Source organism: Pan troglodytes, chromosome 1, assembly GCF_028858775.2.
Source record: "Pan troglodytes isolate AG18354 chromosome 1, NHGRI_mPanTro3-v2.0_pri, whole genome shotgun sequence".
Lineage (NCBI taxonomy): Eukaryota > Metazoa > Chordata > Mammalia > Primates > Hominidae > Pan > Pan troglodytes.
In genome coordinates this window covers 46,657,622-46,672,199 of record NC_072398.2, presented here as the reverse complement: position 1 = coordinate 46,672,199, position 14,578 = coordinate 46,657,622, and the positions used below count along the sequence as shown (strand labels likewise).

Sequence of the window (14,578 nt, the reverse complement as noted above, 5' to 3'; positions counted from 1 at the left end):
GGTTTCTGTAGGAGTTGATCTAGAGCAGTCAAGAAAAGAAGAAGAGCAGCAGATGTTGCAGGATGCCCGCCAGTGGCTCAACAGTGGGAAAATAGAGGATGTGAGGCAGGCTCGCTCAGGGGCTACAGCCCTTCATGTGGCTGCTGCCAAGGGCTACTCTGAAGTCCTCAGGTATTGTCCATTTACATCAATCAGGAGTGGTTCACTGGGAGAAGATGGAATAGGTTTTGGAAGCAGAGGCTGAATTAGATTTTCCGCTATGACGTGTTTCCTTTTTTGTTGGTTTCTTCTCTGATTGTGCAGTCTTTTCTCACATTTTGCTGGTATTCATCCATGGATTGTCTCCCTCCCTCCTACCATTCCTCTAGCTTCTCACTAACATGTATGATGTGAAACAGAGTTGAGGTACATGGTCCTAGAAGGGGACTTCTTCCAGTTCTCTGATTTGTCATTAATATCCCTGCAACGACTTCTTCTTGTGACCTGTAATACTTGTGATCATTTGTTCCATTTTGACTTATATAATTTCCTTTGTGTCATTAGATTAATTATATAGATCTTGAGTATGCAGTGTCCAGCTGGCACAGGGTAGCCAAACTTATATGAGGGATTTGGACTCTACTACTCTGTCTGTTCCATTTTTCCTTACATCCATACATGCTTCTTGTAGCTTTTGGTACTTAATGTTCACAGGCTTTCCCAAATACATGGGTTGCCAAAGGCATTATATGTGCAGTTGTTAACTGGACTCTTCCAGTATTTCATATTTCACCTAATGCAGGGTTTTTAATAGGTATAGCAGTGTTTTGGTGCTCCATTTCTGCCTGATAGTGCTATCCATAAGGGCCCCAATGTAGTTTGGGTCTTCAGGAGTCAAATCTTTTCTCTTCCATGCATACAAGTTAAATTATAGCTTTATAGTTAGCAAAAAATTGGAGATATGTGGGTATATGGTAAATATAGTGTCCTAGAAAGACCAACCAGAAAGCTAGTTGGGAAAATACCCTGAAGAGAATTGAGTCTTCATTTTATTTTATTTTTTAAAACTTTATCTTTATTGTTGACACTATTACAGATAGATAGTATGACCACAGCCTATTAGAGTCTTCATTTTATATGTTACTTCTTCCCTGCACTGGAAAATGGAAAATGTACCTTTAACAGAGTTATGTGATTTGGCTAATTGAATTATGCTTTGGTTAATCTTAGGTACATACGTTTCCATATACTCCCCTTGTATGGTGTAAAATGGATATGCCTAGGAAATATCTTATGACTTTTTTGAGAGGATTGGTAAAGGTCATCTATGATTGGTACGCAAAGTAGTTAACTATGAAACCCAAACTGTGCCTTAGAGGGCAGAAGTAATCATAAGACCCCTGTGGTTCAGGGCCAAAATCTGAAATATCAATTAGGTAATAGTGTATTTGCCAGAAAATTGTAATATACAGAAGATATATGTCTTGTTTTGGGTTTTCTTTTTAGACTTTTAATTCAGGCTGGCTATGAACTCAATGTTCAGGATTATGATGGCTGGACTCCCCTCCATGCTGCTGCACACTGGGGAGTGAAGGAGGCTTGCTCCATCCTGGCAGAAGCACTTTGTGACATGGATATTCGAAACAAACTGGTTAGTGAGCCTGAACCTCTAAAAGAACAATGAGATTGGTGGCTGGGTCTCTAGAATAAAAGGCTTAACATCTCTTTTCAATGGCAGTCTGACTGTTGTGAAATATACATCACTGGTAGCTATAATGTTACCCTCCACCACCTTGCCTCTGGCCCTATTAACACAGAGTTATGTTTGTTATTTAAAATAAAACTCCGTGGACCTTCTGATTGTATTTATGTTCAAGCCTCTAAAACAGGAAAAAAATATATTTGTTCTTGGCAAAAAATGAGCTTTGAGGAGCCTAATGTTACTGTCTGTGGTGAGGTATGAAAGATTTTATTGTTGCTGTATTCATGTGAGTCATTAAAATGTTATAATGACAAAGATCCTTGAGTTTGGCTGAAAATAGTGTTATTCGGTCTCACTTCAAACAACTTAGAAGCTCTGGAACTCCTATCCCTATGTCTACGGATTTTATTTTATTATTATTATTTTTGAGACAGAGTCTCGCTCTGTTGCCCAGGCTGGAGTGCAGTGGTGCGACCTCAGCTCACTGCAGGCTCCACCTCTCAAGTGTCACGCCATTCTCCTGCCTAAACCTCCTGAGTAGCTGGGACTACAGGCGCACGCCGCCACGCCTGGCTAATTTTTTGTATTTTTTTTTTTTAGTAGAGATGGGGTTTCACTGTGTTAGCCAGGATTGTCTCGATCTCCTGACCTCGTGATCCGCCTGCCTCAGCCTCCCAAAGCGCTGGGATTACAGGCATGAGCCACCATGCCCAGCTGATTTTATTTTAATTAAATTAATTTTTTTTTTTTTTTAATGGTAGAGATGGGGGGTCTCACTGGTTTCCCAGCTGGTCTCAAGCTCCTGGGCTCAAGTGATTCCCCAGCCTTGCCACTTATAATCCCAAACTCTGTGTTTAAAGGATTTGGTGTTTCTCGTTATGTGTCCTCTGTGATAGATGAAGGTATTATCATAATGTATGGTAGACTAGTTAGGGAAGCAGTTATTATTGGAATTAAAGGCAAAAAGTGAATATTGAATAATACTGAGTAATCCCAAATTGTTGGGATTACAGGTGTGAGCCACTGTGCCCGGCCCATATATGTACTGATTTTCTAGTAGTGCAGAGATATGGCCTTTAAATTAGTAGATATTCTTATCTGTGTCACATCTCTCCTGAACCCAGGTTTCATTCTCAGACTGTGGGTCAGGGTTCTTAATTATGCTGATGCTTCCTAAAAGAATTAACTTTCTTGTCAGTCCTCCCCTCACTTAAAGGAAGATGATTCCTGTGATTTAATCTTTATTAAACATGTGCCCTGAACCTCCCTCTGAAGTTTTGAAGAGCCCTTTATGGAATTTATGATAGCAATTAAGACCATTTTAGAACAGATACAAGTAGGGATTTCACTTGATTATTTGCCAGGTGGCAGTAAGGATTAGAAATGGTGTGATTTCTGCAGTACTGTTGTACAAACTCTATATTTAAAGGATTTGGTGTTTCTTGTTATGTGTCCTGTGTGATAGATGAAGGTGTTATCATAATGTATGGTAGATTAGTTTGAAAAGCAGCTATTATTGGAGTCAAAGGCAAAAAGTGACTTTTGAATAGTTCCCTAATAAAGTCACGTAATTGCTGCTTCTGTTTTCTATCAGTCATGGTGCTCCTTTTCTCTGCCAGGGCCAGACACCATTTGATGTGGCTGATGAGGGTCTCGTGGAGCATTTGGAGTTGCTCCAGAAGAAGCAGAATGTGGTGAGTTTCTGATTGGTGCTTTCAAAAGTTTTCTAATAGTTTGCAGTTCACACCAAGTATCTCAATCACTTGTTTCAGTTGTGTCTGCTGAGAGTTGAAATGGACATATCTGCATTCCAGAGATGTTAATTGTTCACTTCAGGAACTATAAACAGTCTGTTAGAAGAATATATCCCAGAAACCATTATTGTTCAGGTTTTTTGCTCATTATAAGATAGCCTTCAAGGAGCTGAAAGTTAAAAACAGCCACAAAAAACTAATAATTACCCTTGAGTTCTAGAAAATGAATGTGATGTGTTCAAATCAGATGTTTTTCCAAATAGAAGGTACCAGAGTGGAGGATACCTCATAGCTTTTCTTTTTCTTATTGACTAAAAGACTATCTTTATTTAAGCACATTTATTACAGAGAAGAATATATTTCTTAAAAAATAAGTAAATACACATAATATTAAAACTGTCATTTCATATAGGAGAGTATTTGGTCAGTGATTCATACTTACTCCAGTTTTATGAAACATCTAGAATTCAGTCCTCCTTTCTCTGCTCCTCATTTTGAATCTTTTATTGTTTGGTCATGCATGTCTTTGGCTTAATTAGTGCTATACAGGAGAACTACATAAGTACGGTATTTTTGTTCAGACTGCAGAATGGAAAACCCACCCCATATACAGATGAAGAGTGAATAAGCCATATTTTTTACTTGTAAAGCAGATGAATAATTTGAGTGGGGAGAATAAAGATCAATGACATTAGGGTGGGACATTAGGGGCAAAAAAAATCAATGACTTTTTTTGTTTTTGTTTTTGTTTCTTTTGCACGTGCTGTCACTCAGGTAATGTAAACTAAAGTTTAGGACAAATGTGGAAAACAGCAGTTCTGAATCAAAGAACTATATAGCTCAATGATGGGACAGATCAACCATACCTAATCTCTGTTGTGTTCAGCATTATGTCTGGTATGGTAAAGTGAAGATTCTGGTTATTTTAAGGCTCAGTGGAAAAGTCACATACATAAAACTCATACAAACACAACTTAAAGTTCATTTTGTTCTCTTTGTTGAGCAGTCAGGATCACTGAAACTAGGATTTTCAAATGCAGTGTCAATGCTGTTATTTAGCAGCAACAGCCTTCCTGATTATAAGTTGTATACTTTGCAGAGTTAGGTTCTTTTAATTTTAAAAACTTTTTCTGAAATAAGTTTAGACTCACATGGAAGTTGCAAAAATAGAGAGTTCCTGTGTATTCTGTACCTAGCATGGTAAGGTTTTTGAACATCAATAGTATTATTCATGAAATAATATTTCTACACCAGTGGGAATAGTACTTATCTTTGCCCTCTGCATAACTTTGAGTTCCAGGAATATGAATACATTTTGTCTAGAGCATGCATCTAAATAGCAGACCATTTTCCCTAAGGGCTTATTTCCCATTCGGTACCTGTGTTTTCTTTAGAAATGTTGCCAACTTATTTCAGTATATGAATCATAAAGAATTCTTTCAGGTTCCTTTTGGCTTTTTATCCTTCAGAATCTAGACTTTTTTTTTTGAAGATTGGGTTTGGATATTTGATAGGAGCAGTTTTATTGAAGTTCTTAACACCATGGCTTTTCTCTTCTACCTTGGATGAATTCTGTCATCTAAGGAGACCCAACTGATATGTTTCTCTTTTTCTCGGGTTCCCCGCTACCTCTTTGGTGTTGGTCCTATTTTCTTCAGAATGACAGTACCATTTTGGTTCTCAATACTGCTGATTTTTCACCAATAGTCAACTTCTTCCTTTTTCTCTCTGTTTTCTCCATTTCCAGCTTCGAAGTGAAAAGGAGACACGGAATAAACTCATTGAGTCAGATCTGAACAGCAAGATTCAGAGTGGGTTCTTTAAGAAGTAAGACATTTAGGTTTGAGTAATGGGATGAGCTTTGCTCTGTGTCAGTGACATACTTAACTTCAGAATTTATAAAGTGAAGAAACTCTGTGTTTGTATTTAGCCGAGTGATCTATAAACTTGTGGGAAACTTGTGGGAAACTTTGTGGGACAAGAGAGTGGCATTGATATGTGAGGGAGACACTAAGGATGGTTGACTGTGTTTTAAACTTCAGAATTAATTGAGACTGTGTGCAGCATTTTAAAATCCTGGCTTAGGCGCTCTTAGTCTCAACTTTTGCCTCTACTTACTGTAAGTTTCATGAACTCAGAGACAATGTCTATTTTGTTTATGACTATACCAGTGCCTAGCATGATTCCTGGCATGTAATAAGTACTCAGTAAACATTTGTTAAATGATTTTTTTGAATATTTACCCACTGTCATCAAAATTCATAGTTCTTCTTTTTTCTGTGTGTTAAACAGGCCAGATTTCCTTGAGCCATACTCTGTCGTCAAATACTAAATCTTAGTCTGCAAAAATGAAGGGTTTGGAAGAACACACAGATGTAAAGAAGAATTTGAATATGTTTCTGTTATTGCTTCCACATATAGGTTTATAGACTTGTTCCCTTTATTATACCTGATTATCATTTCTGAATTATACTCAAATTGTCATCTTTAATTTAGCAAAGAGAAGATGCTCTATGAGGAGGAGACACCTAAGTCCCAAGAAATGGAGGAAGAAAATAAAGAATCTAGTAGCTCCAGCTCAGAGGAGGAGGAAGGTGAAGATGAAGCTTCTGAGTCAGAAACTGAGAAGGAGGCAGGTAATGCAAAGATGTTCATAGTGAAGATCCTCTATCTCCATTGTGTAAGAAGATTACTCCTTGTCAGAGAGCTAGCCAGGCCTCACAGGACTCCAAAAAGAGCTTGAAGTTTAGTTTTCAAGGATAAGATATCAAATTGCCAGTGACCACCTGATATAAAAACTCTGAGCTATGTTAGACTATATCTACCAATTCCTGTGTAGCCATATGATAAGGTGCACAAAGAATTCTTAGGTGAATGCTGGGTACGGTGCCTTAGCACTTTGGGAGGCCAAGTGCGGTGGCTTGCTTGAAGTTCAAGACAGCTTGGGCAACATAGCAAGACCCTGTCTCTACAAAAAAATTTAAAAAGAAAAGGTAATAATTCTTATGTGAGGAATCCACCTCTCCTTACTCCAGGTTGGTAAATGGCATAGAGACCAAATTCCAAAATGTCAGTATGCTGAGAGGCAGAGAAGATGAGATCTTGCAGAAGCTCTTAGGGTCAAACCAACTGGTGAATACTTGCATTTAATTCTCAGGTTTGTCTGATTTCCTAAACAGAATCCTAAAATCTTTTTTTTCCCCTCTCATGTGAGTTGGGGAGTAAGGAAGGAACAAAATCATATTTACCTTTATGGCTATTATTGATAATATATACCTCATATAGGGCTTCTTTTTTTTTTTTGAGACAGAGTCTCGCTCTGTTGCCCAGGCTGGAGTGCAGTGGTGTGATCTCAGCTTACTGCAACCTCCGCCTCCCAGGTTCAAGTGATTCTCATGCCTCAGCCTCTCAGTAGCTGGGACTACAGGTGTGCACCATCATGCCCAGATAATTTTAGTATTTTTAGTAGAGACAGGGTTTCACTGTGTTGGCCAGCTGGTCTCAAACTCCCGACCTCAAGTGATCCGCCTGGCTTGGCCTCCCTAAGTGCTAGGATTACAGGCATGAGCCACTGCACCTGGCCCTAGAGCTTCTTAAGTTTATTGTTTGACAAGACAGGAACCCCAACAGTGAGAGTGAGATGTTGAACATGGTCAGACCAACAAGCTATAAAATAATCCACAGGTTTTGATTTATAGTCAGGCAAACACTGAGAAAAGAATAGTGTACCTAAGCCCCATTTTCACTGCCATATTATCCCTCCAAACTGGAGTCCATGATGAGATGAAATGTTTCTGCTAGAGAGGAAAGGGTCACACATTAAGTTTACAATGGAGTCTGTGTTTTCCTCTGAACTCTGCCATGGCTGGCCTACCTATAATGAAGATATTTAACTTACTCTGTTGTCTGGGCACCAGCTCCTGATGAGGTCTGGCTTTGCTGATATGATTTCTCTCCATGATGGGAGAATACTACCCTTCTTCATGTCTCAGTCTCTGAGGCTCACTGAATGTCAGTCACCAAAAGGAAGTTAGAGAACCATCAGTTCTATAGAGAAGAAAGGCACCAGCTAAGTTTACAGTATAGGAGATGACCTTTTATTCATTGAGACTTGAGCTTCTATTATTAATCATGCACAGTATGCTCCGGAAATGGTATTGTAGTACCTGTCAGAATTTATAAATGTTCATCTTTTTGATATTTGATTATTTATTGAGTACTTACATGTTCTAGGCTTCAAATATTTGCAACAAGTATCTGAACTTGCTCTATTCTAGATCACTTTTGTTAGTTGCCAAGGTATGAGAAAAATTGGAGGGAGCTGCCTGAACTATGGTCATTGCTTTGTGATTTGTACCCTTGCGTCAGATCTCTTGTTCTCTGTAGCCAGGTCTTCACATTGCTATTGGCATAAACACCCACAGTACCCTTTTGATTATGCTACACCTCTGTTTAAACCTATGACCACCTCCCTCACTCTATCTTTGCCTACAGAGTAAATAAACCCCAAGCCCCATAGTCTGGCCTTCAGGACTTTTCATAATCTAGCTCCAGCTGACCTTTCCAATGCTGTACATAGATAAGGACATATTTTGGCCAAACTGGACTGCTTAATTTCCTCAAACCTGCCCTGAGCTTTCCTGCTTCTGAACATTTGTACCATTTAAGCCGAAATTCATTTCAGGCCATCAATGCTCATTGAGTGATTTCTGTAGAAAACTATAGGATCTAGCAGGTTGAAAAAGTCTTTCTTTAGGTTTTTCTAATATAGGAAGCTGAAAGGAAATGGGCCACCTCACTGTTCTTCTACCCCACAATTGTTCTCTGTTTATGTCCCTCTAGCACTGCCTACTTAACTCTGCTGTAGCACTCATCATTTTGACTGGGAACTCTGGGTTTATTATTGAACTCCCAGGTCTCAGCTCAATGCCTGGTACATAACAGGCATTCACATTCATTAAATGTTTTTTGTTGAATATATCCAGTCAGGGAATAGAAAGGTGTATACATGAATAAACTACATGTCACATGAGAGATATAAGTGTAGTCAATAGGATTCACTAGTAAGACACACTGTATCTAGTTCAGGGAATTACAATAAAACTTTACATTTGTATAGTGCTTTTTACTTTGCACCACACTTAAACATTTTTCTTTAATCCTCACAACCATACTCTGAGGTATGTATTATTATCACTACTTTTTAGAATGGGAAATTGACACTGTAGGAGGTTAGGTGAATTAGGTTTCATAGCTGGCAAGTGGTGTGCCTAAGATCTGGACTTTGATCTGGGACTCCCCAGAGTAGTAGTAGGGACCCAGTGGAAATTATCTGCATAAGAAGTGAAAGGTAAAACTGTGGAAAAGGATGAGATCCCCAAAGGACAGATTATAGATGGATTTTATATATGATATAATAATGTGGAGATAGTTTTCAGTTTTTATCTGAAAGTTGGAGTTGGAGCCTACCAAGATGGGAATAACGTTGAGTTTATTTTTTTCTGCCAACAGTTGCAAGAGTTTACAAGTTGTTAGTTTATATCCAAGCATTACAGGGCCTTAATAATCTGTTTTGATAATGGGCAAATCTTTTCTATTAGCAGAAAAGGACGTAGACACAAAGATAAGATTTTTATACTAGTACTTGTTAATTCTCTTGTCTTAAATAACAGATAAAAAGCCAGAAGCCTTTGTCAATCATTCCAACTCTGAAAGCAAGAGTAGTATCACAGAGCAGATACCAGCACCAGCTCAAAATACCTTCTCTGCCTCTTCTGCTAGGAGGGTGAGTACTTTTTACTTAATTTGGGAATTAGATTTCACCCTACTGCAGTAGCACACATCTAGAAAGGCCTTAAAGGTACATTCTTGCAAAATAATAAAAATACATTTTTCCTGTCATAATCTGCTCCCATAACAAAAAACACAGGCTGGGTGGCTTAAACAACAGACATTTATTTCTCACAGTTCTGGAGGCTGGGAAGTCTCAGATCAAGGTACCAGCCAGTTCAGTTCCTGGTGAGGGCCCTCTTTCTTGACGTGAATATAACCACCTTCTCGCCATGTCCTAACATGGCAGAGAGAAGGAGCTCTGGTGTCTCTTTCTCTTCTTATAAGGTAACCAGCCCTATCAGATTAGGGCCCCACCCTATTAACCTCATTTAACCTTCATCACTCCTCACAGACCCTTATCTCCAAATATAGTCACATTGGGAATTAGTGCTTCAATATATGAATTTTGGGAGGACACAAACATTCAACCCATAACATTGCCCCCAAAAATCTATAAGATTATTACCAAGCAAATTTGGCTGCCATGTGTTAAGATAACATAAGATAGAGTAGTCTGAGACCAAAGAGATTTTGTCATTTGCCTATTTTCTTTGTATCTGAAGTTAAGATGCCTACATGTAAAGTGTGGACTGGGCTAGAAGATATCTAGCATCCAGCATTCATTGTTTTGGTGATTATTCTCCTTTTTCTATTTCTCCTTTAAGACTTTCATGAGTAAAGTCTTTATATCTTATGATGAGTAAAGAGCAGAGGTAGAAATAACTTGTTGAAATACCAGAGGCCCCTCCTTCTGTAACTTTGTGCAGGCCTCTGAGAATCTGTAGGCTTCTAGTCAGTGAGAGTGAGTTGAATGATGACCCTGCTCTACAAAGTATAAAAGTCATTTTGAGGTTAAGAATTGATTTGAGTTCTTTGGAATGAAGCTGTTGAAAAAGCTCTGTGGTTATATAGGTATGAACTTAATGATCTTCTTAGCACTTCATGAATTGGAAAGATGGGCTTGTGGTATTCTTGTGGAAATGAGAGAACAAAGGCCTGGCTACTTATTTATCCCTAGAAGCATCATCGTGAATAATTAAAGAGGCTTTGAATAAATGTAATTCTCACTCATATTCAGTCATTTAGGTGTACCTCATATACTGCCACTGCTTCTAGACTTCCTACTTTTTTCAATAGAAAAATACTAAATTAGACAGGGTGCAGTGGCTCACACCTATAATCTCAGCACTTTGGGAGGCCAAGGTGGGCAAATCACTTGAGCCCAGGAGTTTGAGACTAGCTTGGGCAACATGGGAAAACCCCATCTTTACAAACAATAAAAACATTAGCCAGGCATGGTGGCACACACCTGTAGTCCCAGTGACTTGGGACTGGGAGGCCGAGGTGGGAGGATCACTTGAGCCCAGGAGGTCAAGGCTGTAGTGAGCTGTGATTGCACCATTGCACTCCAGCCTGGGCAACAGAGTGAGACCGTGTCTCAAAAACAACAACAACAACAACAACAACAACAACAACACACACACATTCTACTTTGCTAAAATGATGCTGGGGAAGGCATTTTCCCCCTTAGAATCAGAGTAGCTTATAAAAAGCTGACATTATTGAACCCCTAAAGCTGGAAGGGGTACGTAAATGTGTACATTCAGATGACTGATGAAAAGAGAAAATCTATATGTGAGTTGGAGATGAGTGATTTAATATTTTTATTTATTTTCGCTGTATCAGGCAGTAAAGGTAGCCTGATATTGGAAGAAAGGCTTAAGTCTTCTTGAAAAGGTCCTGGACCTCAGGAAGGGTCTGTTGGCTTGTGTTCCAAAGACTAGCTGTACCCCAAACTGGTCCTTGGCCTAATACTGGTCTATGATGTTTCCCTGGTTTATGGCAAAATGAGATAATTAAGGACAATGTAAGCTTTCCATAAAGCTTTCTTTTCTGATATTAAAATTTCATTTTTAACAAAATTGTGGTAATGATGAGTTGTTCAAAAAGAAAACATCTTTCAGAATGTTGTTTTCTTTTGTCAAAATTATATTTAAAAGATAAAAAGATAGCAACCCTTTGACCTCTAGTTTTTTTTTTGTTGTTGTTGTTGTTGTTTTTGCTGGTCAGTGAAATCTAAAGCTCTCTAAACTGCTACTCTAGATCAAATAAATTTTCTTGAAATTAGCAGTTAGAATTTGAGTGGAGTGGCGTCTAGAATTTTTATCAGTGTTAAATCACTGTATCATAGTACCTTAAAATGTATTTATAAATTAGCTCATTCCTGGCAGGGCATGGGTTCATGCCTGTAATCACAGCACTTTGGGAGGCTGAGGTGCGAGGATTGCTCGAGTTTAGGACTTTGAGACCAGCCTGGGCAACATAGGGAGACCTTGTCTCTACTAAAATTTAGAGAAAATTAACCGGGCATGGTGGTACATGCTGATAGTCCCAGCTACTCGGTGGGCTGAGGGGGAGGATTGCTTGGGCGCAGGAGGTCAAGGATGCAGTGAACTCTGATTAGGCCACTGCACTCCAGCCTGGGTGATAAGAGTGAGACCCTACTTCAAAAAAATAAAAATAAAAGATAAATTAGCTGGTCTCATTTTTTCCAGTCTCCACATATTATAAGGAGGGATTAAGCTCATTATCGTCATTTTACAGGTGAGCATGTTGAGACCTAGAGAAGTAAAGTATCTTATATTCAGTTCCACGGTGAGTTAGAAGAAGGTATATTACTAGAATACAATCTCCTGGTGTTCCAGGTCATTATTAATTGCACAGAGATAGCAAATTTCTCAGAACAACCCTGTCAGGTAGGAGCACTGTGTGAAGAATCCAAGGCTATTTTTGGCTTAGGAAGAAAGAGCCTGGAGAGGTTATTAGCTTTTGCTGGGTGAGGGAGGGAACATTGGCAGAAAGACTGCCATGTATTTGTTCTTCTTAGCTACCTTATGTTGCCTCGCTGAACTTAGTTAAGTGTGGAAAAGGCAAATAGGCTGAGAAAGAATCATCAGAGCCTTTATTTTTCATTTCTTTTATTTGCTTCTCTCATAGTTCTCTTCTGGCCTTTTTAACAAGCCAGAAGAGCCCAAAGATGAATCTCCTTCTTCATGGAGATTGGGACTGAGAAAAACTGGCAGCCACAACATGCTGAGTGAGGTGGCCAATTCCAGGGAACCTATAAGGGACCGAGGCTCTTCCATCTACCGCTCCTCTTCAAGCCCTCGGATTTCTGCTCTACTAGACAACAAAGATAAGGTGCAGTTTGGGAGGGTATGGGGGAATTCCAAGGCAGTTTTTTTTTTCCATGAAAATTCAATCTTAGGAACAAATGAAAATATTTTCTAGTCCTTAAGTTGATTTTGGAAATGCAAAGTCTTTAAAGAGAGAGAGGCACATTGATAGTTTATTCAAGTAGCTATTTGCTTGCTATTGTTTGCGTGACCAAAAAAGAAAAAAAAAAGCTTTAAAAATAGCTTTTCCTTTTGGTTTGTTCAATCTTCCTTGCCCCCTTACCTAAAGCAAAAAATGGATCAGCAACATAAAAATTTCAGTATGGCGGAGGGGGGCACAGGACCCCAGGCAGGGGTCCTGGAGCCAGAGGGCCAATTCCCATCCCCCCAGTGGCATGGCTTCGTGTGCTGAACCCTCTAAGCCCTCTGCCCCCGCCTCCTGCCAGGGTCCCACCGCTTGAGGACTTCGAGGTGCTGGATGGGGTGGAGGATGCAGAGGGCGAGGAGGAAGATGACCTGAAAGAGCTGCCCCCGCTGGAGGGTGGGCATGGGACAGCCCCCGGTGGAAGAGGCTGAACAGCCTGGGACCTTGGCCCTAGAGTTCCTCGCTGCCATGGAGCCTGAGCCCGCCCTGTCCCTGGCCCCGGAAGCAGCTGTTGAGGAAGAAGACGCTTGTCCCAGGGCCGCCGGGTTCGAGCCGCCCAGTCAAGGGCCAGGTGGTTACCATGCATTTTGCAGACGTCGTGAGAGAACAGCATGTGGGAGCTGGTGTTCACCTTGAACAACTGTGACATCATCCAGGCCCTGGATCTTAGTGTCTAACTCACGGACGTGGGGGAGATGGCCATGGTCACTGCTGACTCTGTCTACTGCTATAGCCCCCAGGGCAGGAGCCCATACATCCACCGCACGCGGCCCTGTGCCTGGAGGTAACCCCGAAGACAGCCGTGGACTGGCCTGACCTGGAGATGCTCACAGGGCAGGAGCGCATGGCCCTGGCCAACCGGAAGCGGGAGTGCGGCAGTGCCCACTACCAGTGGGCGGACTTCATCCTGGCCGCCAACTCCTATGACCTTGCCATCAAGACCATCACCTCCAGCGCCAAAGTGGACATGACGTTCGAGGAGGAGGAGCAGCTCCTGTAGTTGAAGGTGAAGTGTCTGAACAACCTGGCGGCCTCGCAGCTGAAGCTCGACCACTACTGCGCAGCCCTGTGCTCCTGCAGCCTCGTTGGAGCACCATCCAGACAACATCAAGGCTGTCCTCCACAGAGGCAAGATACTGGCCCAGCAGGGTGAGTACAGTGAGGCCATCTCCATCCTGAGGGCAGCCTTGAAGCTGGAACCTTCCAACAAGACGATCCACGCAGCACTCTTGAAGCTGGTGAAGAAGCACGCGGCACAGCGGAGCACGGAGACCGCCCTGTACTGGAAAATGCTGGGCGACCCCAGCCGGCTGCCCGCCAAGTGCCCTGGCAAGGGTGCCTGGTCCAGCCCATGGAAGTGGCTGTTTGGGGCGACTGCTGTTGCCTTGGGGGGTGTGGCGCTCTCTGTGGTCACTCCTGCCAGGAACTGACCACCCAGGTGGCCGCCACCCCCTCTGTACACCATGGACCCTGCCCTGTGCTCCCTAACTCCCCCAGGCTCCCTGTCCACTGCCCTTCCTGGTCCGGCCCCCTCCTCCAAGTTGGAGGCAGCAAGGACTGGGGGTTTTGCAGCCCAGCCAGCAGGAGGGACTGAGGCCCTCTAGGAGGAATGTGCAGTGAGGGGGACCTCATTCCTTCAGACCCACTTTCCCCCCCACTCCCCTTCTCCTGCTGGGCTAGGTCTCCACTGGGGCCAGCCTCAGTTTCTCCTCAACAGGTTTGGGGACAGCCCCTCCTGCCCTGCTTGCCCCACACTGTCTAGGCTCACTTCCCGCCACAGTGTAATAAAGCCTCCTACCCTGCAAAAAAAAAAAAAAAAATTCAGTATGGCCTAAGAGGTTCTCTGGGCTTTGAGTCCAAATTAAGCTCAGGCAAATTAGTACTTAGAAAAAAAAAATTTTTAACTTGTCATTCTTTCATTAATATGGAAAATGTGGTTAGGCTAACTTCACACATAGTTTGTGTATTCATTCAAGATTAGTAAATTTTT

At 41.4% G+C, this 14,578-nt stretch overlaps 1 protein-coding gene and 1 pseudogene across 17 annotated transcripts in view; both read left to right on the top strand.

The window, feature by feature from the left end:
• The window catches only part of PPP1R12B (protein phosphatase 1 regulatory subunit 12B), a 239,945-nt gene that overhangs the window by 76,983 nt on the left and 148,384 nt on the right, over nt 1-14,578 (top strand). For 15 of the 17 annotated variants that reach the window (XR_010151163.1, XR_010151160.1, XR_001711816.3 and 12 more), the window contains exons 4-10: nt 12-171; nt 1,486-1,630; nt 3,301-3,375; nt 5,183-5,262; nt 5,932-6,071; nt 9,108-9,220; nt 12,265-12,468. Coding sequence is in view for 8 of the 17 variants with exons in the window: in XM_514103.8 (XP_514103.3) it covers nt 12-171; nt 1,486-1,630; nt 3,301-3,375; nt 5,183-5,262; nt 5,932-6,071; nt 9,108-9,220; nt 12,265-12,468 (917 nt within the window). In the remaining 9 variants the exon portion in view is untranslated. Of the gene's footprint in view, nt 1-11; nt 172-1,485; nt 1,631-3,300; nt 3,376-5,182; nt 5,263-5,931; nt 6,072-9,107; nt 9,221-12,264; nt 12,469-13,637; nt 13,738-14,578 lie in introns of those variants that run through there. The other 2 variants (XM_063793605.1, XM_054657723.2) reach the window with 2 other exon arrangements.
• Nucleotides 12,748-14,110, top strand: LOC104004483 (peptidyl-prolyl cis-trans isomerase FKBP8-like; annotated as a pseudogene).